This window comes from Ylistrum balloti, unplaced genomic scaffold (genome assembly GCF_031769215.1).
Source record: "Ylistrum balloti isolate Yb309-2 unplaced genomic scaffold, AGI_CSIRO_Ybal_v1 Utg370646, whole genome shotgun sequence".
NCBI classification, from domain to species: Eukaryota; Metazoa; Mollusca; class Bivalvia; order Pectinida; family Pectinidae; genus Ylistrum; species Ylistrum balloti.
This window is the reverse complement of record NW_026782393.1, coordinates 198,889-224,227: the sequence shown is the minus strand read 5'-3', so window position 1 is coordinate 224,227 and position 25,339 is coordinate 198,889. Positions and strand designations below refer to the sequence as shown.

Below are 25,339 nucleotides of genomic sequence, written 5' to 3'. Positions count from 1 at the left end.
ATCTTCATACACAAAGGCAAACAAAAACGCATGGTTACATCTCAGTAGACACAACATAGCAATATTAACAAAAATGAATGAAGCTAGAAAATTTACATGTTATTAGAGTATAGCATTGACGTAAGTCACTTGTATCAATAGTATTCACTGGATGAATTACTGGACTGTCATAAAAACTGGGTGACCTCCATGCTAACCTTTCCAAACATTTATGTTGGACGTTACCATTATTACTCACAGGTAGAGAGACGGTCATCCGGAAAAATGTAAATGAGGTAGTTTACAAAGACTAGATATCTCATATTTGATAATGATATTGTTATGATCTCACCATTCAGAAAGATTAACTTTCATGTAATATTGATACGGAGATGTGATTTTCAGTATTTTCAATAAATACTGAAACCACTCATACAAAACATTCTTATAGCAATGCTCGAAGGTCACTGTTGTTTGTTTACATAAATAAAACATTATGATTCAAGAGCCGTAAGTACGTACTTTTGTGAATGATTATTATCAAACGTCCATAGTAAAGAATAGATACAGTTTTATGAGGCCATTTAGGCGGTATAGAATTAATTGTACACTAGAATAATAATTTTATGTACTTGTTTAATCGCCAGAGTCAATGATAACAAAAAAGAGGAAGCTTAACCATGTATATGCCTACGTTGCCTACGTTGAGTAAGATATATCGACAACAATCAATACACAATATATTGGATTCATAACAACAAAATTATTTACAAACAAGAGCATAGAGTCAAATATACGTTAGGACTGGTCATTTGTTATGTAGGATTGTACGAACAGCGACATATGCATACCTCTCACATCTTAACAACTTTGTAGACCTTTGCGTTTTCACAGGCAGTGACAAGGTTCGCGTGCGTATACTATGATTGACGCAGACCAACATAAAAAAATCAATAATGCCAGTCAGTATTACAGATATAGTGGACTATCATTTTTTCATGGACAAATCTCAGACGGAGAGATCCTGCACTGTTACACTCCAGTGACGATTCAGAATCATTCACCGATTTTTGAAATAATGTAAATGGTGCATTGTATACTCGGGCACAGACTCTATCTGATAAAAAAGGATAATGATATCACGGGGGTGGGATGTGGAGCGGGGACCGGCTGTATGTGACCCACTGATATCGACCGTCGTTACCATAACACCTCGGGTTTCATTTCAGATTCTGGTATGCCTCTGAATTTAAGAGAGTTCCTTCGTGAGTACTGTAGCATATAACACACATTTCGTTTTGGAGGGTCCTTAATAACTTTAACACTCTTCTGAAGTTTAGCGGATAGGCTGGTTATAGTAAAAGTAGTTATACTTACACAGAAAACCGGATGCGTCACAGATAAATGTGGCGTAATATTAGCATGAACAAAGGATCATCAAACTGGATATCAAATTTGACAAAATTCAATGAAATTCATATCAGAGAAGTTAAAGATTGTTGTCTGGAGTTCCAGACTTGATGCTTTCTCTGCCAGTACAGTTCACAAAGTGATTGGCGTTGACAGAGAAGATCCATAGAATGAATTTTGCTGTGATCAATCCATATGTTTATTCGAGTCCGCGGACCTGATTGTTGAGTAAACTATAAAAACACAAAACGATATTTTCTCTTTAAACTATGTAGTATGGAAATGTGATAAAACACTTTTTGTCCATTTTTTCTCCATTGGGATTTGAGTTTGCACATTTGCATTGTTACAAATCCTATCTACAGCTATGGCGATTTAGTGACCGCGTCATTTTTTGTGCATGTTGAGTGGAGAGGTACTGACATATTCGTTAAAGCATCCATGTGATATTGTGTAACTGAAGTCGACTTCAACATTAAATGACAGTCTAGAATACCTGAGAGCTGCAGTTTGATCCCCCCCCCAACCAAAAATTAAAAGAAAATCTGACTCTTTTTAAATGTCCATTTATTGAAGCATGACCTGCAAAAGAAATGTCTATTCAAGTCACTGACGTTCACCAGAAATAGTTTATATTAATAAAACATGTTTATTCTATTTTCTGCAACACATTAGAGAACTTGACTTTGCGTTCTTTCTTTTTTTCTAACTAGACTATGCTTAACAAACATTTTTATTGCTTCATAAATACTAGAACACAACATCTTGTCGCTAGATGTTAAGATGTTACGTACCTGCTTAAGTGCTTATGTGCCAGTCAACAAATTTCACAAAAATACACACCGAAGTAAAAACAGCCAACGCTCAAGGCCATTAAGTTCAAAACAATGAGGTCGAATTTTATAGCTTCAAACTGATGACATTATGATACAAAGTTGGTCGGAATTTCACTTGTCAACTAAGCTGAAAAAAAGGTCATTAAAGTCCAAAGTTTAGTGTCAAGTATCTTATCTTTGTACTGATGAACATTTTGTTTTGACATTATGAAGACAAAATCGTTGGAAATTCACTCGACTGACTAAAAGTCAAGGTTGCAATGTCAATAATTGTGGTCAGTAGGTCAAAAGTTAAATTGTGTATCCTTTCAAGATGAACATTGTGTTATGACATTATGAAACGAATTCGGTCGGAATTAAATAGGAGTTCAATGATCAAATGTCAAGGTCAAAGCTTCATGTAAACTTTTTGTAGCATGACACTGATAAACGTGATGTAATTATGTCTAATGAGACAAAGTTGTTCATAAGTCACTGGGCGCCTTTCTAGTCTTTCACGCCGTTCCAACTCCGGCCGTGGAATTTTGTTTAGATATATACAACAATTGCTAATGCGACAGTGCTGATTACTTTTGATATACATACAATGTAATTCCTTTCAATTTATTAACCTTCTGAAGGAAAGCTGCTGGACGAACTTGAACAAGAGCCCTGTTAACATATCTTCAGTAAAATCTGAACCTTGTTTGTTTTCTACTCTTCAGTCTTTCGTTTATTTTTTTTCATTGTTTACTTCGTTTTTAGGGCAAATTAGGGACCTTAGTAAAATATATATTCCAGCATCGATAACTTTGCTGTAGCAGAAGGTGAACAAGATTCTCTCTTGGTGTTCTTTTCTTTCTTAAGTGTTTTGACTACAAAAAGCATTTTATTTTTGGAGGCGGATTCGGTATTCCATAAATAATGATTCCATAACTAGAGTTTATTTCTTGATCGAGGCGTTTATGCTTACTCATATTCAACGGTATCCATATAAACTATAACTTGCTCAATTGGGTGGTCAATCGTTTTCTTGGTCAGAAATGGTTTATTCAATCTCAACTGCCTTTTTGTACTTTGACGAATACTTTTCGGACATTTTCTTATCTTATTCTAGTTGTTGATAACAAAGGAAATTGCAAAATTTCAACCCTTGGAATAACCAGCAATCGTATTTCAGCGGACATCGACATTTTGCTATTAGAGAGAATATATGTATATATCTAGACATTTTGACATTTTTCCATTGACACGAATGCGCAAATGACTTCTGTTAACGCAAAATCAATGTAGACAACAGAAGACATCAAATTTACAAAGACTACGTTATTTACATATTGACAGTTTTCCAAATAAGCAAATTGGATTGATAAAGATTTACTAGGCGGGTGTCGTCGATGAAACTGACGACACTTACACTTCCGGAACACCTGAACTTATTCCTATTGTACTATTTTGGATTGTGTATGTAAGTCTTTGCATTATCCATATTTTCCAATATTTGTATTGAATTTGAGTTGATACTATGAATATATTGACATGTGGGTATTTCGTGTGTAGTTTTTGTGTCTCTATACCTTTTATCATTAACACCAGTTGCGTAAAAGCGATATATTTCTTGCACGAAAGGACTTACTTTCTATAGTTTTGTCACAAAGAACGACATATAATGCATCAACCACCATACAAACAATATTTTGTACTGTGGAAGAATTCGAATATAACCTAAGAATATGTTTATTAATATTTCAATATATAACGGGGTCATGGTAGGAATGAAAATTGAAGTTTTCAAGGTTCGATTTCATCCTCACTTCTTAGCCAATCTATCGACATTTTCATGACATGTCCATTGAAATTATCCATTACTCTACCACCTGATGCAATATCTCAGACATTATCCAGCTATGAAGATACAGTGTTAAATATTTATTTTTTTTCTTATATTCACAAGTTTTATCCATCATGTGTTTTAGTTCTCGAACTAAGGAAACCTGAACGGGTTTTTTCATTATCTAATCACAGTATAAGCATGTGGCTCTTTATCTTGTAATGGTAAGAGATACTTCCATAATATGTAATATAAATAACGCACACATTCTAGCTATAAAATTCTTCATAAATTTGTTTTAGTTTTTAGGGAGGGAGACATTTTAATTTCTTTTCTAGGAGTTATCTCCCTTCCTTCACTTTTCATCTTAACGTTCATTAAATAGATTGCCCTTTCTCAAATTACCCTCGCAGACAACATTTGGATGAATTTCTCAGTATGTGTTAGTGGTTTTCATTGAAATTTTATCAACTATAATTAAAGTGATCCCCTTGTAAAATAAACTTTTCATTTTCAACGTTTCGTTGTTGTTGATATCATTACAATTACTCAAAATACTGATAGCAATTCAAATAAACTTTTTCAGCGTTTCGTCTTATTGTTGTGAGTTCGATGTTAAAGCAGCTACCTGAACGGGTCTGGGACCGCAGACCTGTCGGTGGATTTCCTTTAATAGACAGAAAAATCCAACGGAACCTCGTAGCCTTTTGACATTGAGAAATACATCCTCAGAGTTTAAAGGCTCACCGAAGCCTTACCTAGGCTGAACTTACGCAACGGCATCTAGGAAAGGAGTCAACAACCGGACCTTTAGTTCCGGAATATCTTCCCCTTCTGAGCCATGAAAATGTAATACTATAATGAAAAACCAGAGTTCAAACTTTATCATTGTGAATAGTACATTTCATACCGGTGGATTTCTCTGTCACTGACGTATGGTAAACATTATTAAAGATCACAATCTGCATGTCGATGTTCCACGGCCAAGACGCATTAATGGTAAGAAAATATTTTCTTTATATTGTACGTTCTCGCAACAACCAGTTCATATAAAAACCATGTTGATGGATATTGGAGCCACAGACGGACAATTTTATAGTGTAAACACATTGAAATATCAGAACGTGGAAACGATGATCGTGTAATGAATTTGAGAGCGCTTATTTGTCAATCAAAGCCTTTAGTTTGAACAACAATTTCTTAACAATTTTGTCGATATTGAAGATATCTATTAAGGCAATGAAACTTCCTCTCAACTTTTTTTCATAAGATCTCCCTCATTATTAATAAGGGCACACAATAATGGTAATTAGAATTTTTTGGTAAAAGACTGTATTTCCTTGTTAAAAAATCAACATTTTTAATTAAATCGAGTTCTACAAAATCATGATAAATTATTTTAGTGTTAAAATTTGACCGGTAATCTCCAAAGAAGTGGACGTTGAGTATCTGTATTATGCTCTACCTGTATCCAGATACGATACTACATACGACGGGTTTTAATAGAGAACTTGTTCTGTCGATACAGTAAACGATACTGACTTTTAAAACACAGCAACAAAAGTTGACCATGCAAAGGAATGATTTAAATGGTCAACGATCAAGTCAGACAGGGAGCGGTCTTTGGACTTTTCTGTTTGTGGTTTTCGTCAAAGACAAACGAAAAAGCTATTAAACGCACAATGCAAACTCGGCAGGGTGTTCGACCATATACAGTACACAATGTAGTCCTAACCTCGAATAAAGAATAAGGCGCATAGGGATAACACTGAAGTCGTCCTTTAAATGCCAAATTGGTATGGTGAACAAAGCAAGTTCAATGATGTGATCAAAAGATCATTCTATTTGCAATTTTGAGCTGTTGACAATGTATATCAATTGTTTGGACACAAAATGTTTGGTGTTGATCGATATTAAATTAGTATAGTATGCAGATGTTAATTTATTACAATGACCATCTATTTCAATATACTTACATATCGATTCTATGAAAAAAATAAATGGATATAAGAATAATTTGTATCAAAATTTATTCACGTTACATATAATTACTCAATTGGCACATTTTATAAATTACATTTCATTCTAGATTTTTAAACACACTCGATACTTTATTGTTGCAGTCGTCGGAACAGATATATATCATTAAACATGGTGTTCAGAGATAATTGGTCACTACCTCCATAACCCTGACAACCTTTATAGGAGGAACTACCTCGGATCGTATTGCTGTCATCAAGGATTTGATATACATGAATTCAGTAAGTAATAACTTTAATCTCACGCTATTTCTATTTCTGGTAAATATATAAGACTGATAAGACCAGGAAAACATTTCTAAACGCTTAACTGGATGTTTCTATACTTGTAACATCTGTCTTCACCCCCCTGACAATTATTTGTCGTTTTCTGCGTAAATACGCCAGTCGTCACATAATTTTGGCTATTGCTGTGACATAAATGGCATGTGAATGATGTACAGATCTCTCTCTGCCTATCAAATACAATGCCTTTCAGAATATAACATTGCAAATATTATAATTTGATATTTTTCTATTTAAGGTATTATCAATGTCCATTCGTCAGGTTGATCCCATTCGCATCGTTAGATCCATTTGCTATTTTTGATTTTAGATAAGACGTAGATGAGGATCGTTCAGCAACTTCCGGGAGGAGTTTCGGGATGTTGAGTCTGTGCTCGAGTGCCATGTAGTTCTGTGGTGGAAGGCCAACACACGCCCTGTGAAGTAAAATGAGGAGCATGAAGCAAGGAATAAAACAGAAATACCTGCACAAGTATGAAATAATCTGAATTATTATAAATCAGTATTCGTCCTATTAAATCATTAAAATCTAAATTGAGTTGCGCTTGACTGGATAAACAGTTAGTGATATCTCTTAACAGTGTCAATTTCCTTAATATGATAAAACTAGTCAAAACAGAAAGTAACTACACGGTGATTTTCGCTGTATTTGGCAAGCAGGTTGCGACAAACCTTGCGGACTGAAAGTCCAAATATATATGTCTCCTACAAGCTATATCTTAGGTTGTGCAGGAAACACAGTTGAACAGCACATCTTCAAATAAATTTAGAATTAGATTCACTAGTGCTGAATAATGAACCAAACTGAATCATAAAGACAGGTAATTGTTGCCAAGGGCCCTTACAAAGTTTGAGGGTTGTGCAAACGAGGCAGGACACTTAACATATCTGTTCATTACTGATTCATTTACCCAAAGAGGCCCAGGGTCATGATACTGGGAAATAATAAGTATTTTGTGATAAAGGGTTACTGAGGTTGTCCAAATCTATTACTCACTTTCAAGGTCAAGGGGGTCAAATGTGTAAATATTTTCGAAAAAAGTTTCTTGGATAACTCAAATGTTCAGAGTCTTGATATTGGGCCTGTAGCTTACATGAGTCAAAAGTATTCATAGCCTCAAACAATCTCTTTTCAGTAAAAAGGTGGCCCTAAATTTAATTATTTCGCTTACAACACTGAAGGGTATGATGTTTAATTTCAAAAGAACATGTTTTCATAAGCTGAATATCAGGTGATCGATACAAACCAATTTTGCTCTTTTGTTGAAAATTAAAACAAACATACGATTTAGTCTGAAACTTTATCACTTTCAAATGATATATGTAACAAGAGGCCCGCAGGGCTTGTATCGTTGTATGTTAAAGCTTGATTACATAATTACCGGGCTGGGATCCTAACCACTTAAAACAAAATGACCCAGAAATTAGGCTCCAAACTTGTTTATCTCTTGATCCCAAACATTGCTATATATGGTTATGGGAAGGGGACCTCAACTGCTTCAAAGATATAACAAGGAAACTTAGTCCCTCGGTATGGGATCAGACACAAGGGCCAAGACCTACATCACTGTTGCTTTGTCCCTTCATGCTCAGCAGTACTATAAAAAGTTATGGGATGGGGATCTCAGCCGTTTCAAAACTATAACAATCTCCCCTATCGAGCCCCTCCTGCCCTTGAGGACGAAAATCCGCCATTTAAACAAAATCAATGTCCCATTATCAAAGCATACTTCAGACCAAATCCAATCATCCCTAAAAGAGGGGTAGGATTTTAAGAAATTTGATTTATCTCCCTTGAAGGGAGATATAAATCGTTTTCTCCTTCACCCAAACATGGTTTAGACCACATTTGGTCAGAATCCAAAATGTTTCATTTTCGACCCCACCACTTAGGCAATGGAAAACCGGGACACACCATTTCAGAGAGATATGTTCCCTTTCCCCGAAGGATGCTTTTGACCAAAATCCGGTCAAAATCCGCCCAATCGTTCAGGACTTTAATTTGACGGACGGACGACGGACGCCATGATATACGCTCAATGGTCCTAATGACCAGGTAAGCTAAAATAGAAAGTTTTCAAAAATTGAGGTGCTTACCTGAATATGTTCTCTATGCAAGATCGTTGTTTGAAGAGAGCGTTGACCACAGGTGTGCCAGAGGGAACAAGTGGGGCCTTACATAGATAACTGAGGAGAGACAACACGCTATGGAAGCCTTCATATGAAGCCTGACTCTCGGTTTTTACCGAGATTCTCTTGCATATATCTGCCAGGATGATGAGGTCAAGGATAATTGGACTCGCTAATAAAGAATCCTCGCACGTGTTGTGGATGGAAATTGTATTTAAACCACCCATCATTATCTCAGATGTGTACTCGTCCATGGCTCGCTTGCTATCCCCAACATATGGCACATACTTTATTACAACACAATGGTCAGGCTTCTTCCCAGTTGGGTAGAGAATATGATTAGACTCGACCATGTCATCCACGACATTTGTTTTTGTGATCTGAAAAAATGTACAAAAAGACGTACAAATGAAAAGCACTTTTTAATAAGTCCGAATTAGTGCTGCCAAAACCACATAAATAAAAAGTTCAAAAGAAAGCAAACTATGTTATAGAATTTCATGATAACAAGGAAATATTTTTACGCCTTTTCGTCTTAGTATTATCAGTGAATGGATGACCATAATATATTGCTTAAACGACAGGCGATCACCCACCTGGGCCCGTATTCATGAAACCATTCTCATGCTCAAGTATAGATTTTGTGCTCAAGCAAACTTTTTTTATAATTCACATCAATCATATAAAATAATACAAATGTCAAATATAAACATTGAATATAATTTTGACTTGAAGTCCTTTCAGATTGTTTTTTTTTTAATCTTCGGCAAAATTAGCCTTATTTATTAATTTTCAACTTAAACAGGACATAAGGCTTGAGCATGAGAACGGTTCCATGGATACGGCCCTGGGCACCGCCATCAATTTTGCCATCTTACGGCGATAACATCGAATATTAGAAACTAGCGGGGAAAACACGTACGGTATTCTGATACTTAGCATTATTAACCTATGACCTTGACACTGTGGGACATTCACCTATATATGAAGAACGATATATGGGAAGTAACTCTAACATACATATAAAGCTGAACTGACGAGCGTATCCATAAATAAAGTTTCGGACAATCATAGCTGTTTATATTTACTGAAGCAATGGAGATTTTGATGAAATTCTCTCTAGCGTGGCCATTTCGTTCTAATTAAATCATTCTAACTTAAAATGTAAGAAATGTTCTACTCATCCCACAACGATAGACTAAACTTCATTGTGTAACTCCGCGAATTAAGTATGATGGACAGTCATTGTGATTACAACTTCAGACACTCATTCATGAAACGCAGACATTATCATGCAGTCAACACAATTGAAGCTTGAAGATGGTAAAATATTCCATAATCAACTACATGCTATTAGCTAAAGTAGTTCAGTTGTTTGCACTACAATATAATGATCGTGCAGGGTAGCTATACTTCGTGTGTTCATTTGCAGGATGTAATATCGAACCTCACACGTTTAATTAAATTTGTCTTATTAGACAATTACTAACCTCTTTAGACCGAAACTGTTTCGGCGCCGAGAGGTTCATTCCGTCGTTGTTTCCTAGGTGATTGTAGCTGACAATAGAAACTGGCTTGATGCCAGCACTGACTAGAAAGTCCACCAATACCGATTTGATCTTCGTCTGTCCGGATTTGAAATCATCACCAGCAATAAGTACATCGTGTGTCTCTGCTAGCTCTATCAGGCCAGGGACGAATGTGTTTTGTGGGGATCCGTTTATATATGTACACTGTAAAATATATTAAATCGAATCACACAATTTTTTTAAAATCTAAAATATGTTGTCACATTGAATCTTGATAAGTACATTTTTCATATACTGTTGTATCTCTAAAACATATGGTTAAATAAGAGCCAACCGGCATTCTATTTAAGTGATATTGGAGACACTTATATTCTAAACAAATTGTGGAAGTGGTGTCGATAACCGACTTAACAGAAAATGATGTTTATTCGTCATTTTTTTTATAAACTGAACAAGAAAGTTGACTTACACCTTCTAAAACAGAGGCGATACCAAACATCGTGGATGGAGACAATTCGGCAGCATTCATCTTTACAGAATGAAGGAGGGAATCGGCTGTATCATTTAGTCCCACTTCGACAGCAGAGAAGCGTTCTGTGTTAGCTGTCCATAAAATAATGACTTCATCCAAGTCGTTCTTTGTTTTAAAGTCTCTGATATCAGAACGGATCTGTTCTATCATTTCTTCTTTCGTTCCGCTTAATAAATTGTCTGCTCGAGCTTCCTGGTTAGCTGCTATAAAATCCGGTATATAAATAGATGGGCGTGGTTTTAGATTTTCCATATATGGTCGTAACTGTTGTTGTAGGTTCCAGTCAAGGACTTGAGCACGTTCCATAGAGTCGGCAAGATTCAAAGAGGATATATCCCATCCTACAAGTGATAATTATTATTATTATTATTATCATTATTATTATTACAGTCTTAACGGCCCGTCAACACATAAAAAGTCACTAGGGTCATCAACCGGTAGTTCAAGTGATAGAATATCTATGTCAGTATACCATGTTCTGTAATGACACATTTATTGAATAATATCAACCTTTGCATGGCAATGTCTTTATATGAATTAACCAGGAAAAAAGTCTATCTGAGAACCGTAAATGACAACTAGCGCATGAGCATAGTGATGTAAGAATTGTTATCATAGTAAATGTGACTGTTCACTTTCAAAGTAACTGTTCCACTATACAAATTATAGTTATTATAATGAATCGTTTATATTGCAGTTTTTATCAAGCTATAATTGGCATAAGACAACAACATTAGATGTAAATGAACCCATAGAACTGTCAGGTGTCATTTATTGTCCTTATTCGCTTTACATGTTGTTTGTTTACAACGATCTGTCTTTCATAACGATAATACGCCCATAACAAGACCGCCCAACGCTTATCCAGCTACCCTGTTCGCCTAAACAATGATGATAACAAGACCGCCCAACACTTACCTAGCTACCCTGTTCGCCTATACAATGATGATAACGAGACCGCCCAACACTTACCTAGCTACCCTGTTCGCCTACACGATGACCATAACAAGACCGCCCAACACTTACCTAGCTACCATGTTCGCCTATACAATGATGATAACAAGACCGCCCAACACTTACCTAGCTACACTGTTCGCCTACACAATGATGATAACAAGACCGCCTAACACTTACCTAGCTACCTTGTTCGCCTACACAATGACCATATCAAGACCGCCTAACACTTTCCTAGCTACCTTGTTCGCCTACACAATGACCATAACAAGACCGCCTAACACTTACCTAGCTATCTTGTTCGCGTAGACAATGACCATAACAAGACCGCCCAACGCTTACCTAGCTATCCTGTTCGCCTACACAATGATTTGAGGTTGATTTAGCTACATCAGTCGTACATATCTCTCTTTGTACAGATATAAAACAGGTCAGTGCCACCGCAAGGTTTTGACAACAATTTATCAATCACAAACATTGCATTACCTTTCTGCCATTTGTAAAATATCATAGTATTTAATGATTGTATGGCTTAATCACACTTCCGAAGGGCAACTTCCTATTGCCTAACCTGTTGTTCGAACATTCACCAGCTTGGGCTTTTATCATAACTAACTTGACACATTCCTGGTAAAGTTTGTGATGTGTAATGGAAATAAATTTCGAAGTTCGTATATCATTAATCTGTAGCGCCCCAACGGCAACCGCCACGGGAAAGATAGAGATAGATAGATATCATTAATCGATATTCTTTATGTAGTAATGTTTGGCATGACTGGTCCTTGGAAATGTTGAAATGAATTTGAAATAACAAAGACAAAAATACATTTTCTTAAACGAAATAATCAAACTAGTGTATAACATTAATTATCCGAGATTACTTTCTTGCATTGTTTTATCCTAATATATCACTACACGGGTAAAGCGGCCTATGGATATTACATACTTTTTTTTTCTTTTTTTTAGTAACTTATATTTTTTTATTCAGTTTTATCATCACAAATACATAACAATACATTGCTCCTCATAAATCTTCAAATGATGGCAAATTTTGTTGACCTCTTGTTCTTCACATACAAAACAGATCATACATCAATATTAAGTATACACCACACACATACAAAACAAACCACGTGCATACTTGTATTAGATATACACCACACATACCATACTAACCACACATACTACTAATAAATATACATACATACATACATACATACATACATACATACATACATACATACATACATACATACGTACATATATTAGCATTGTATCACACATTCAGCGCAAACTGATTAAACTGAAGCACTGATTAAAACTATTATACGTTTGTATATAATCAGTAGACATACATACCTCCTAAATGTATAATCATTTATCACTTATAGCATATATAGATATAGTTTACAAATATATGAGAGAGAGAGAGAGAGAGAGAGAGAGAGAGAGAGAGAGAGAGAGAGAGAGAGAGAGAGAGAGAGAGAGAGGTGCGGAGCTAGTATACAAAAACAATGGGCTACAAAATTAAAAAGGGATTTTGAGGGGTGGGGGTGTGGTAATAGGGAGGTAAATATTTAAGAACAGGATGGATGGAAGGGTGTATTGGCTGGTAGCTGTGATACTGGAAACTTCTGCACGACGATCATGTAAGAGACTGGAAACTGATGTAATGATAAATACCAATTCATGAATTCTGTTGTATTTTATCATTGTGTACTGCAGGCGATATATGTTACAATTTACATAAATTAGAGACATTATTCTGTTATTTTTATTGACCTTTTTCAATAGTTTCCATTCGATCACATATTTAACAGAAAGCATTTCCCCTTTATTACAAGTTTGGGCTTTATGCTGAACAAGGATTGAGCATTTAGTTCAAGTAAGTTAGTTGTGTACAAATATGTTTTTATATACGGAATGACCTGATTGTCAACTTAATCTCGTGTGCTGAAAGGCCATTGACGAATAAATAAAGTCAACTTTATATATTGAAACGTTGTTATTACTGATCTTATCAAAAATGCAAGTTTGTTTATTTAAAGAAACATGTATCAATCAGAGCGGAGAATACTTGTCCTTTGAAAGGTATAGAGAGTTATCGTCCTTGCCAAGTAACATGTTTTTCATGGAAGATAGGCCAAATTTCGTGACGTTTTCTTATGTTGTTCATGATCTCCTGTAAATAAACTTCATTACTGCCAGCTAATGATTACTTAGACAGTCTAATAAATCATAAATACAATGACACAAATATAATTAAACCTGCAGCAATATTACGCCGTCAAATCCACTTTCCGACTCGTTAAGTCGTGGTTATTCACCATCAACTTGTTAAAAAAGAATATGAATACTTCGACACGGTTTCTTGATTTTGAATAAGATTTTGGAATTGATCACATTAAAAACAACATACAATTGTTTCCTTTCCAGTGTTACAGAGCTTGCAGAGAGGACAATCTTTTCGTTTCGCTTTAATAAAAAAATTGTACTTAAAGTAATGTGTATCATTCTAAGGGATTTGCAAAGGTTTAACCAGTTCTCATCTTTAAAATCAGAAAGTTCTCCATTCTTTTTTTTTTTTTGCTCTTAAATTTTGGCGGTTCTCTCTCTGCTTTAAAAAAAGTATTTTTAATAGGTATTCAGTGACCTCCTGTTGTTATCGATAATAATAGTAAGCCTTAGTGCTGCCCAGGAGCCCAACATAAATACAATAACATATACTATTAGGAAAGGACTTCAAAATTTCTCCTTATCTGAAAGTTAGAAATCATAGAAGGACCCCCCTCCGGAAGTGCAGACACAGCGCAACACTAGATCAGTCTAGATGAGGGGAGAACTCCCCTCACGTTGCCAGAGAATCGACTTTAATCGATTGGACAACGCCCGGCAAAAGGCAGAGTCACTGAGACTAAAGGGCATCATCGCCTTACCATTCTTTCGAACTGAGTTGCGCTTGAATGCCTCCTTTTGAGGGAGAGACACGCCCACCATCCTCCCTTTGGTGTACTTCTAATATAGGACTCATAGAATCGTCTGTATGGGTGTACGCTCATTTGCATACATAGTACACAGTTTCACTTAAAATGAAATGCAACGAATAAAACCAACCTATCGAGAGGTATTCATGCTTAAAACAACAAATTACGTAGCAATAGTTTCGCGAAAAAGTTTAATATGGTGATATTTTGAAGATATTGGGTACTGGTGTTGCAGATCTGTTTTACATACGTTCAATATACGTTATCTATCCCGTGATACACAACGATATCATGTAAAAACAATTAATCACAATTAGTTAAACGGAGGTAAAGAGCGATATTTAATTTCACAATTTACGTAATGTAATATCCAACATTAGGCCGCTGTCTGATTTCGTTATATATTCTGAAATTGGTGTATTTTGAAATGAACAAATTTGAAACACCGCGAATAAGATTTTTCCTGTTATATATATAGAAAACAAAAGCGAGATCAATACACGTCTTCTAATAAAAGACAGTGTGATTTTCCTGACACGCATGGGCTGTCACACGAACAAAGCTACCTGAAGTAGTGTTCTGTTAATCCCTTTTTCTTAATCTCTTTTATGTATGTGACTGTGCTGAGTGCGTTACGGAGTTTTTATACACAATTGGAGATCCTTGTGCACGCGGGATGGCCGTGTCCTTATATTTTGGTTTTTGTTAAGGAATTTCCGTAATATTCTACGCATCAGGTTAAACTATATGAGATGAGCGATTCCAACAGTGCCCGTCTTGTCTTCAAATACGTTTGTCTAGTTTTTATTAACTGCTGTAAATTGCATTTGTATTGAGAGAGAGAGAGAGAGAGAGAGAGAGAGAGAGAGAGAGAGAGAGAGAGAGAGAGAGAGAGAGAGAGAGAGAGAGGAGGAGAGAGAGAGAGAGAGAGAGAGAGAGAGAGAGAGAGAGAGAGAGAGATTTGTATTGTGACTTATGTGAGAGAGAGAGAGAGAGACAGACAGACAGACAGACAGACAGACAGACAGACAGACAGAGTGGGGGGATGGGGGGGGGGTACACATACATTTTTATCTCCAGTCTTATTCTTTACATTTAATGTTCTTGGATTCAACATAACTAATCTTGTATATTTTACAGTATATACATACCATCAAAGATGATGTCGTTTGGATTCACCATCGGTAATATATTACAGAACGGAATGTAGACGTCTCCGTCTGGTCCGGTCCCAAGGCTCAGCGTTGAAGCTTGTGTGATGGACCCAAAGTAATTAGCACACTGAATAGTAAAGTGTTACTTTGTTTGAAAAACAGAATTTCAATATGGCAAACGCATTTATGGGAATATAGCATTTTTCACAAATTGAATTTAAATCTGAAAGTTCTAAGCATAGATTCGACTTTTTTAAAGTTAAGATCCCAAGTGTTTTTTGTTTTTTTTTTTTCTTCTCGTTTTTCACCTGCATCGCTCTCAATTTCTCGAAACGTTTTGAACGCGTTTTCGAATATTCAAATTCAGCGTTAGAAATACAATATGATAAAACTATAACCATTAAGAAACGCTAAACTACTGATATTGGTAAAATAATCGAATATTTCATTGTTTTTCATGCAGTAGCCTCCCTTGGTGTGTGGAGATGCGCTTTTCCTTGGTATGTATGTACATTTTGATTATCTAACTTCCGATGTAAAGGTTCCATGAAATGATCGAAAGTATTCCTATTTTTTGTTTTCCTTAACGTGGACGATTAACCAACTAACGTAACCTACAATAAGTAACAAAGGTGTTTAGTTAAATCTGTATGCGTTACTCCCGTCGTCATATGTTGACTGACAAACAATAATATGCTTGAGTCTTTAAATGTAGATGAGTTATCAAACAATATGAAAACAAATTAAATTCTTTCTTTGTCAAAGGACCATTACGGATCATGGTCGCGTTTCTTCAATCGACCACTTGACATGAACGAGGTGCCGTGAACTGAGGCTTACCGAATAGAATGCTTTGATAAATGGCTGTCGATGACCACACTGATCAATGTGCTCAAATCTTGAAATAACATGCATACAAAGCTGGTGTCAAAGGTTAACTCGTTTATCTATTGTATTCTGTCGACGAGCACCACAAAAACGTCCAGAAAGAGGAAAACAGACTTTATACTAACAAATACTAGCAATAAACTACATCCCAGCGAATTTAACGTAAATTATGTAAAACGAAAACAAACCAAATTTTGTACAGATAGAACGCCAAAAATTTAGTCTCAATTTTTTTAAAGACAGATTTTTTTAAAAATCTTTTTATAATCTCTTCTGTACAAAGTCCTCTAATCTATACGAGTGTTACATCTCCAATTAAAAACGGAGAAAATGCATGACACATTGATATCTAGTAGAAAGTTACTACACAAAGGACGTTAAGGAGAACTGATTTTATAGACTATTTGAAAAGATGTAAATTAAATGTTTAGCTGGTACATGAAAGTTAATGAAATTACGTATAAGTGGAATGAACTGCATGTTAAGTTCGAATTCAGCACTTTTATCCTATATCACTATTTTTCGTCTTCTAAAATGTTATTTTCACTGTGAGTAACATTTTATCCACACTGTGTATAAATATCGCTGTCACTTAAATCGGTACGTAATGTTTGAGAAGGTTGCTCCATCTCGTGCCCGATACAACTGTTACTACTATAAACGTTATTTATTTTACAACAATTGCGAAACAAGTTATTTCAGCTTATACTAATCACTCTTGGTGGCCCGGATGTAAGCGCGCGAGGGGTCTTATTGTGGGAGGAAAACCGGAGTACCCAGGGAAAACCCACGTGGTCGGGCAGGTGACCCTTACCTTTTCCCGTCCGTTCCAGGAGTCGAATCCCGGTCGGGTAGGTGAAAGGCGAGTGCGTTACCACTGCGCCACCCGACCACCATTTGTTTATTTGAAAGAATAAATTATGTTATATTTAAAATCTTTATTCCTGGTTGTTGGTCAACATTTGAAGAAAGATTTGGCGTTTTTTGACAACTTTCAGTTTGATATTATCTATTTTCAATCTTATATTCATGCTAGGTTACCTTAGGTCCTTCCTTGGTGGGCCAGGACATCTGATGTTTGTTGGCGAGTACGGCCGCAGTGACTGTTGACCCATTGTTGCCTCCCCAACCCACCAGCATACATCCAAGTCGAGGGGTCTGACGATCAGTGCGAAAGGTTATCTTCACGTCCACTGGCTTCACCTTTAAAGTACATAATAAATCTAAAGACTGAGTCGTTTTTCTTGTTGGGATTATTCTATTTCATTGTGTGATGAAGATGTTTTCGTTATAATGATTAATAGTGTTACTACAAATACAAATACCGAATTTTGAAACCAATGATACAACTGAGGAAAATCCCATTTGACCGAAAATTGTACAAAAGACACGCAAGTGAATAGCACCTTCTAATAGAGTAGAGATGAAATGTGGAAGTGGTTTAGTCACATTATTTTATCAAATTAATCATTTTTGTATATTTGATAATCCCAGAAAAACCTCCAGTACATGTTTACATTACAGTGCCACTATGCGACTATTCAAAGAAATTAAAACGTGGCATGCAATGTTACACAAACTTTATTAAATGACTTTGATATGATATCATGATACGGACTTTGAATTTCTCAATTTATTTTATTCAAAGATAAATTTAGCTATCTTTTCTTTCATCCTGAAAAAAAAATTAAATTCTATGAAATTGACATTATTACAGTATGTTGTCGTTCACTATTTACCTTGTAGGATGACGGACCATTCTGCTCCACTGTACTCGTTTGGTATACATAGTCCGACTCTATGAATCTTTTCGAGTAGCGAACATTTGGACTTTCGACTGTGAATGACGTCATTTTTCTACCTTTGTGACCAGCCTGTTCTAAATGTAACATTTAAAATGATTGTTCAAAAGATATTCGAGGGTTTAGCTCTTTCCAAAAATATGAAGTAGATACATTTGACCCAAATATAGAATAAAAATTGCATCGTACAGCTCTTTCGTCATTACGGAACAAATTTGGAAGTAGATACATTTAACCCAAATATAGAATATATTCTGCATCATACAGCTGTTTCGTCACTCTGAGACCCATCAGTGATGAAAAGGACCTAACTTTTGAAACCTAGAAGGCCAGTGCTACCTCTAACAACTTATTTCATAATTTACAGATAAGACAAATTTAATAACAGCATCTGATACAAGAGAAGTCAAGTGAGATGATATATCAAGGTAAAAGCTTATAATTATCTAGGGTGAAAGTTGTTTTAATCGTAAATACCTTTTAATTTTGATACGATACAAGAGTTGTAGCAAGTTTCGTTATTTTTTAAAGTAAATTTATAGTTTTATTTATTTTTCTTTCATGTCTGGAATATTACATCCTTGTAGGTGGTTTTACTGTAATACATACTTACTGTGTTTATTGATTTTACTGTAATACATACTTACTGTGTTTATTGATTTTACTGTACTACATACTTACTGTGTTTATTGATTTTACTGTAATACATACTTACTGTGTTTATTGGTTTTACTGTACTACATACTTACTGTGTTTATTGATTTTACTGTAATACATACTTACTGTGTTTATTGATTTTACTGTAATACATACTTACTGTGTTTATTGATTTTACTGTAATACATACTTACTGTGTTTATTGATTTTACTGTAATACATACTTACTGTGTTTATTGATATAAATATTACGATCAAAAGATTCTTATACAAGTCAGTAGGAACAGTCTTTCATTTCACCTGACCACCAAGTTATACGGTTACACAGCAACGTCCTCCAATATGGTACTCTGTACAAATGTGTGTGTGTGTGTGTGTGTGTGTGTGTGTGTGTGTGTGTGTGTGTGTGTGTGTGTGTGTGTGTGTGCGTGCGAGGGTGTGTGTGTGTGTGTTTTATATGTAAACATACTTACATGGTACTAATTATTTATCCTAATATAGAACAAGTTTTACTGTTATAACGCCACTATCAGTAAAATGAACCAAGATGACACAAAAATATATCATTTATCAACAGCACTTTTAAATAAAAATTTCAAATGGAATCTAGTTGAGCCAAAAGTTCAATTAAACTACATCATACAGCTGTTTTGTCGTTCTAAGACTCCTCAATGATGCTACATCATACAGTTGTTTCGTCCTTTTAAGACTCGTCAGTGATGCTACATCGTACAGCTGTTTCGTCTTTCTAGGACTCGCCAGTGATGCTACATCTTACAGTCATTTCGTTTTTCTTGGACTCGTCAGTAATGTCAAAGACCTCAATTTGTTAAGCCTATGGGTGACTGAGGAAAGTCAATGGCGATAGAAAAATATCAAAATCTAGTTTGGAAGGAGCACAAACGTAGTTATTTAGTTTAGTGTAACATGGCTATTGTAAGTTTTCATTTGTCCGTCGTAAATATTTCTACTATATCAAGTTTGTCCAACTGCTGAAATAAGATCTGTGTATAGATTTGGTATAGCGTGTTCATACATATCTGTTTATTTATGTAGTTCATGATGTCCCACGACAATATGTCAATCTTACAAGTTATTATTAGAGAGTGCATTATTTTTCAACCACAGTTAACATATAACGTATTATACCCTGCCTGATATAAGATTCTCTTTAGCAACACATTCGAAAATCAAAAAACAAGAAATCTGAGAACCAACAGACAAACGCAAGTTTGTCTTTAATATGACAAGAGTGTTAAGAGATTATTACTTAAAGGTCAAAGTTTATCCAAAATCAATAAATCAATTGGTGTTACGTACGAACAGCTCAGCTGGCCAGGCTATCTGCCATTGTAATCATAATGTTATTACTATATATTTATAAGATTAATAAATTAGAGATTGTGTTGACAATGACATCTTACAGTTATCGTAATAACTAAAGAGGCTTAAACAACAGTACGCGTACCATCAAAACTATCCTGTATTCTTAATGACTGGTAATGTAAAATACGAGGAGAGGACCGAGTAAAAAATATAAAAAAACTGAAAGTTTAGGCAATAAGACAGAAGCTAAAAGGGGGCTTATTGAAATCTTAACCAATTAAAAACATGTTGAACATTCAATACGCATTGAAGAAATGTTTGCAGAATCGTTTCATATTTTAATATAAGGAGTATTTTAGTAAATATTGCTTACACCGCACAAAAATATATATGTTAATTGAGTGTCATTTTATAGAGTTTAACAAACAAAACGAGTTCATAAAAAACACATATAGTAAACTTCCCTAATAATCTCGACTGACTGGTGCTAACACGTGCATATACATAATGTAATTATCATTTCTTTAAATTGATAATGCTATTGAATCTAAATACATCAATATTTCAAACCTACCTGCTAGAGATCTCGTCTAGATTCGTCCATGTATTCCCACACCTTTAACAGAATCTTAATTGCGCCGTCCTATTTAAAGACCCCCTGTGTATATAATTACTTCTTCAGCAATCGTTTAGCATGATTCCATTACTATTTTACCATTAAAGATTTCCTTTCAAACTGATCGAAGTGTATTATCTTGGATTTGTAATGAAGTTAGCTTTTAATAATATATTGTGTTTCCGATAAGAATATAAATAGCTATACAAGGAATTTATAGAAAGTCACAACGAACACTAAGCTAACAATACTGTGTAAATACCAACTGATTGGACGGCTGCAAGATCAGGCCATACGCACGTGGTTGGTTACATCAACTGTTTATTCTTATCGATCTTACTAACACACACACACACACACCAATGCCACGACTTTATACCAATATTAAACATGCCGTATAGATGTGATGTAACGAGATAAAAATTCGGTAAATGTGTTGATACTTGTTATCACATCAAACATGCCGATATATCAACTTCAGATTTACAGCTAACCTTCACTAACGTGTACAGTGCCACGTGGTCGGAAACTAAGTATTGATGTTGTAATGTCTAAACCACACGTTCATATTTATTGATTTTTATTATCATGTTGTTTAATGAAATTGTTTGTCTTTCTATATGTTAAGGATCCGGTAAGTTGTATGTTAATTAATATATGTTATCTATATATTTGTGTATATGTATATTGTACATTTCTCTGTAATCGGATTTCACATATATATCTAGAGTTTACATCGTAATTCGTGTTATAACAGGAAACACCACAACAACCAATCCTTCCAGAAGTATTAGTAAAATACACACATAAAGTTCAAATATTGATCAAATCAAAAGGGCAAAATATCGATTAACACAGAGACTACAAATATTATTGTTACAAACATGTCCTTTATGTTAAACATATATTAAAACCAGTCTTAGTATCTACAAGTACACTGAATCCAAATATGTTTAGATACCGACAGTTAAACAATACTATACTTACCTTTTGTTGTCTCTATGTTACGTTGAACACAGTGTATTTCTGCTGTGTTCTGGATCAGTAAATGCTGCTCGTCAGCGATCACGCCATACGGACAGAGGCGGAGCTCCTGTGTGTTTTTTATAACACTGACAAGGATATTGTATCTCAGAACACTTGATGATACACCTAAGATTTCGTGAAATTTCATGCATTTCATAAGTGAAAATACATGTTTTGTTATTTTAGACAAAATAAAACACAACTAATGACGTTAACACGCAATTATTTGTACATTAAGTCACATTTAGTACTGTAATCATAATCCATTCACATTTATATCACTATTTAAATTCTCGAAATGTTCAAGCTTATGTTGAACAAGAGGTCAAAAATAAGGACGGTTATTTTATTTGAATCAATCCAATCATTAATTTAAAATCATATTTCTAATTCAGAATGGTGATGTGGCCCTATCAACTATTTCAGTTTTGATGTGGTCAACCCATATGTATACAAAAGAGTGTTTATCTGGAGAGGAGAGTAATGATTTCATTACAAACCTGACTTCTCCAGCAATAAATGCAGATAATCAATATTTATACTTGTGAATTAAATTAGATATTATATATTATTTACCCATAATATTAGATGTTATTTACTACACTCCTCGGATTTATGCTATTACTGTAACTTTCTAACAAATTGCATTTTAAAGTCTTTCAATGTATTTATTATTAACGACATTGTGAATTAATAATTAAACAACCACGATAATTAAGGGGAGGTAATTCAAGCTTCATACCTATCACGGTTCCTCGATCGATTCATTATCCAGGGACTGTTTTGAAAGTTTTGAGATTGGTCAGACAAGGAAATCTCCAGTGATTGGGCGAAAACGAATTTCCTTTTTAAGTAACTGTGACCTTTACCTTTGACCTTTCACAACCAAAAGCAATCCCAAGTAAGCTGTGTCAGTAGGGAAACTGTGTAATGTTTGAGATCACTCTACGTGAATGGATGGAAGTTAATTCTATTTATAGTAACAATAATCTTGGAATTTGACCTTTTTAACCCCAATGGCATATCCGAGGAGGCATTAACAATATCGATTGAACAGCGGTGAGTAAAGATTGAGTTTGATTGGTTCAAAGGCACTAAATCTGTTGTCGGGAAATGGTAATCAAGACCATTTCTTTGTATATTTTTCGATATTTCAATTCAATTTATTTCCGTAAGTTATACAACTTATTGGATAAATAACAGTTAAAAGGGCAAACACACTCACAGTCTTACCATCATGTACACTTTGACATCATCTATAATGTTAGTATAATATTTTAGGAGGTAACCACGAAAATACTTATTAAATTGTGACAATAAATCTTTCCTACGTTTATTTGCTGATGTTAGATACTTTCCTAAATTAATAAGTTCTTTTATATTTTCTACTTTGAGTAACTGAATGAATTTAAACATACTAGGCTTATCAAAATAGTACGGTTAAATAAATTTGGTACTAATATCTGCATAACACTTACATTTAATAATGAAATGATATTCGTCTTTTATATTTTTTTCATTACATAAATTACACTTTCTTTCTTCTCTTGGTACGCCGTCCCTGTATCGTCCACGGTCAATTGATATATCATGTACAGATAAACGGATCTTAGAAATAAGTTTCTGAAAATTAGAATAAACTGATTTATGTAGGTATGACTGCAGTTTAAAACTTTTAAACAGATGTTGGTATAAAAATCCTTTAGATGAAGAATTAAGTTTCATAAGACATTCTCGTTGAAAATTGTCAAGAAAACGTAAACAATACTGTGAAATTTTGCAGAGCTGTTATTGGTCATATCGTGAAATATTAACACTCCCGCGAACCTGAAGCGGTATTGAGTTGTCGTTCTTGACTACAACGCTAAGCACGATAGGAGCCCGCTCAAGCCGAACTCGTCGCCCGGACGGAGACACAGTTTCATGTTATTTGTAAGTTATTTCTCGTTTATTGTGAAGTAAGTGTACAGTTTTTATATCAAGAAATTATTCAAAACTCATATGCGCTCATATTTTATCATGCTCTGGATTTGTCGTGACAAATACCGGGGTAGGAAATTCCCTTTGTTGGAATTTCCCGACTCTAAATTAGATCGAAATGACGACATTTGCTTTATTCAAGCGATTTCATTGGTTAGTATAATAAGATGATGGATAATCGTCCTACGTCATTTTAAAAGTAATATGCGATTGGCTGAGAAAAAGAAAAGTTATAAACGCGAAACCAGGAGAACCCCTGCAAGGCGTACTCTCGGTATACAGTCACGGACTATCTCCTGACTTCACGATAACCTTTTTTTGACGGTGAAATTCCGTTTGCTTTTAAATTAGAAATTAATTGTACATTTTCATGAATACTTCAACTATAATTCGCCGAAAGTAATAGAGTTAATTTTTCATCGGTAGCGAACAACTGACGGAAAACTCAACAAACTCGAGCTTTCATGCACAAGAAACTGTTCACTCGCCAAGAACAGTAACTCTGTATATATCTCAAAGGACAAGTATTTCCCGCTATGCCTTAAAAAACGAATCCAAGGCCGACAGTTGAAAGATTATGTCTTAAGTTAAGGATACAAGGGTCAAAACACGATTTGAGTACACAGTTATTAGAAAATTTTAGCTTTAGCCAATATTTGAACATTGTAACATTTCTTAGTATTTCTAAGGGAAATCTTTCGTACCTAAAGTATGAAAAAAACAGTGTTTGTTGATTTTCTTATTCCTAGTAATGACTTAAGAAACGAGATATGGAGTTTGTCAATTTCTGAAGATAACCCCAGATTTCAGAACCATACGTTAAATACTATTTACATAAGTGTCAAAAAACAGCAGTACGGGATACAATATTAAAAAGATTGTTCCTACAAACATAATTCACATCGTATAATGCTTTTTGTCTTTGCTCTGGAAGTTTATTTAGAGTTTTTTGTAAATTTTCCCTTAAAATTTAAAGTGAGTCCGAGGTAATTAATTTCGTCGACTATTTCGATTTCCTCATTATCGTAAAACTATTTTGCATTCGAACGTATTAAATCACCATTCCTAAACATGACTATTTTTGTCTTACATACATTTACAGTTTCCATTTTCTAATATACTCTTCTAATGAATCAAACATTTTCTGTAAATCATCTGGTGATTCAGATAAGATAGCCATGTCATCTGCATACATCAGTAAAAAAAGGTTGTTAGTTTGGGTTTCTATTGATGTCTTTTTTTTAATTTTTTTTTTATAAAATCAATTTCTAAATTATCAACAAATAAGGTAAATAAAAGGGGAGTATAACTAACAAGTTTACCAAGACAATTTACTAGGGTAATACCCCCCCATTTTTACTCTAAATTGAGTCCTATCACTAAATTTCCTTCCTGTCTTCGA

General features: G+C 34.7%; 1 protein-coding gene across 1 annotated transcript; it reads right to left on the bottom strand.

Moving 5' to 3' along the window:
• Positions 1-6,427: 6,427 nt before the first annotated feature.
• Positions 6,428-18,385, bottom strand: LOC132557231 (inositol-3-phosphate synthase 1-A-like). The gene is made up of 7 exons (XM_060221728.1): positions 18,270-18,385; positions 17,572-17,733; positions 15,640-15,769; positions 10,488-10,891; positions 9,980-10,222; positions 8,457-8,869; positions 6,428-6,775 (listed from the first exon to the last, which is right to left on the bottom strand). The coding sequence occupies exons 1-7, from the start codon at positions 18,381-18,383 to the stop codon at positions 6,604-6,606; spliced, it is 1,638 nt and encodes a 545-aa protein (XP_060077711.1). The 5' UTR covers positions 18,384-18,385; the 3' UTR covers positions 6,428-6,603.
• Positions 18,386-25,339: the final 6,954 nt, after the last annotated feature.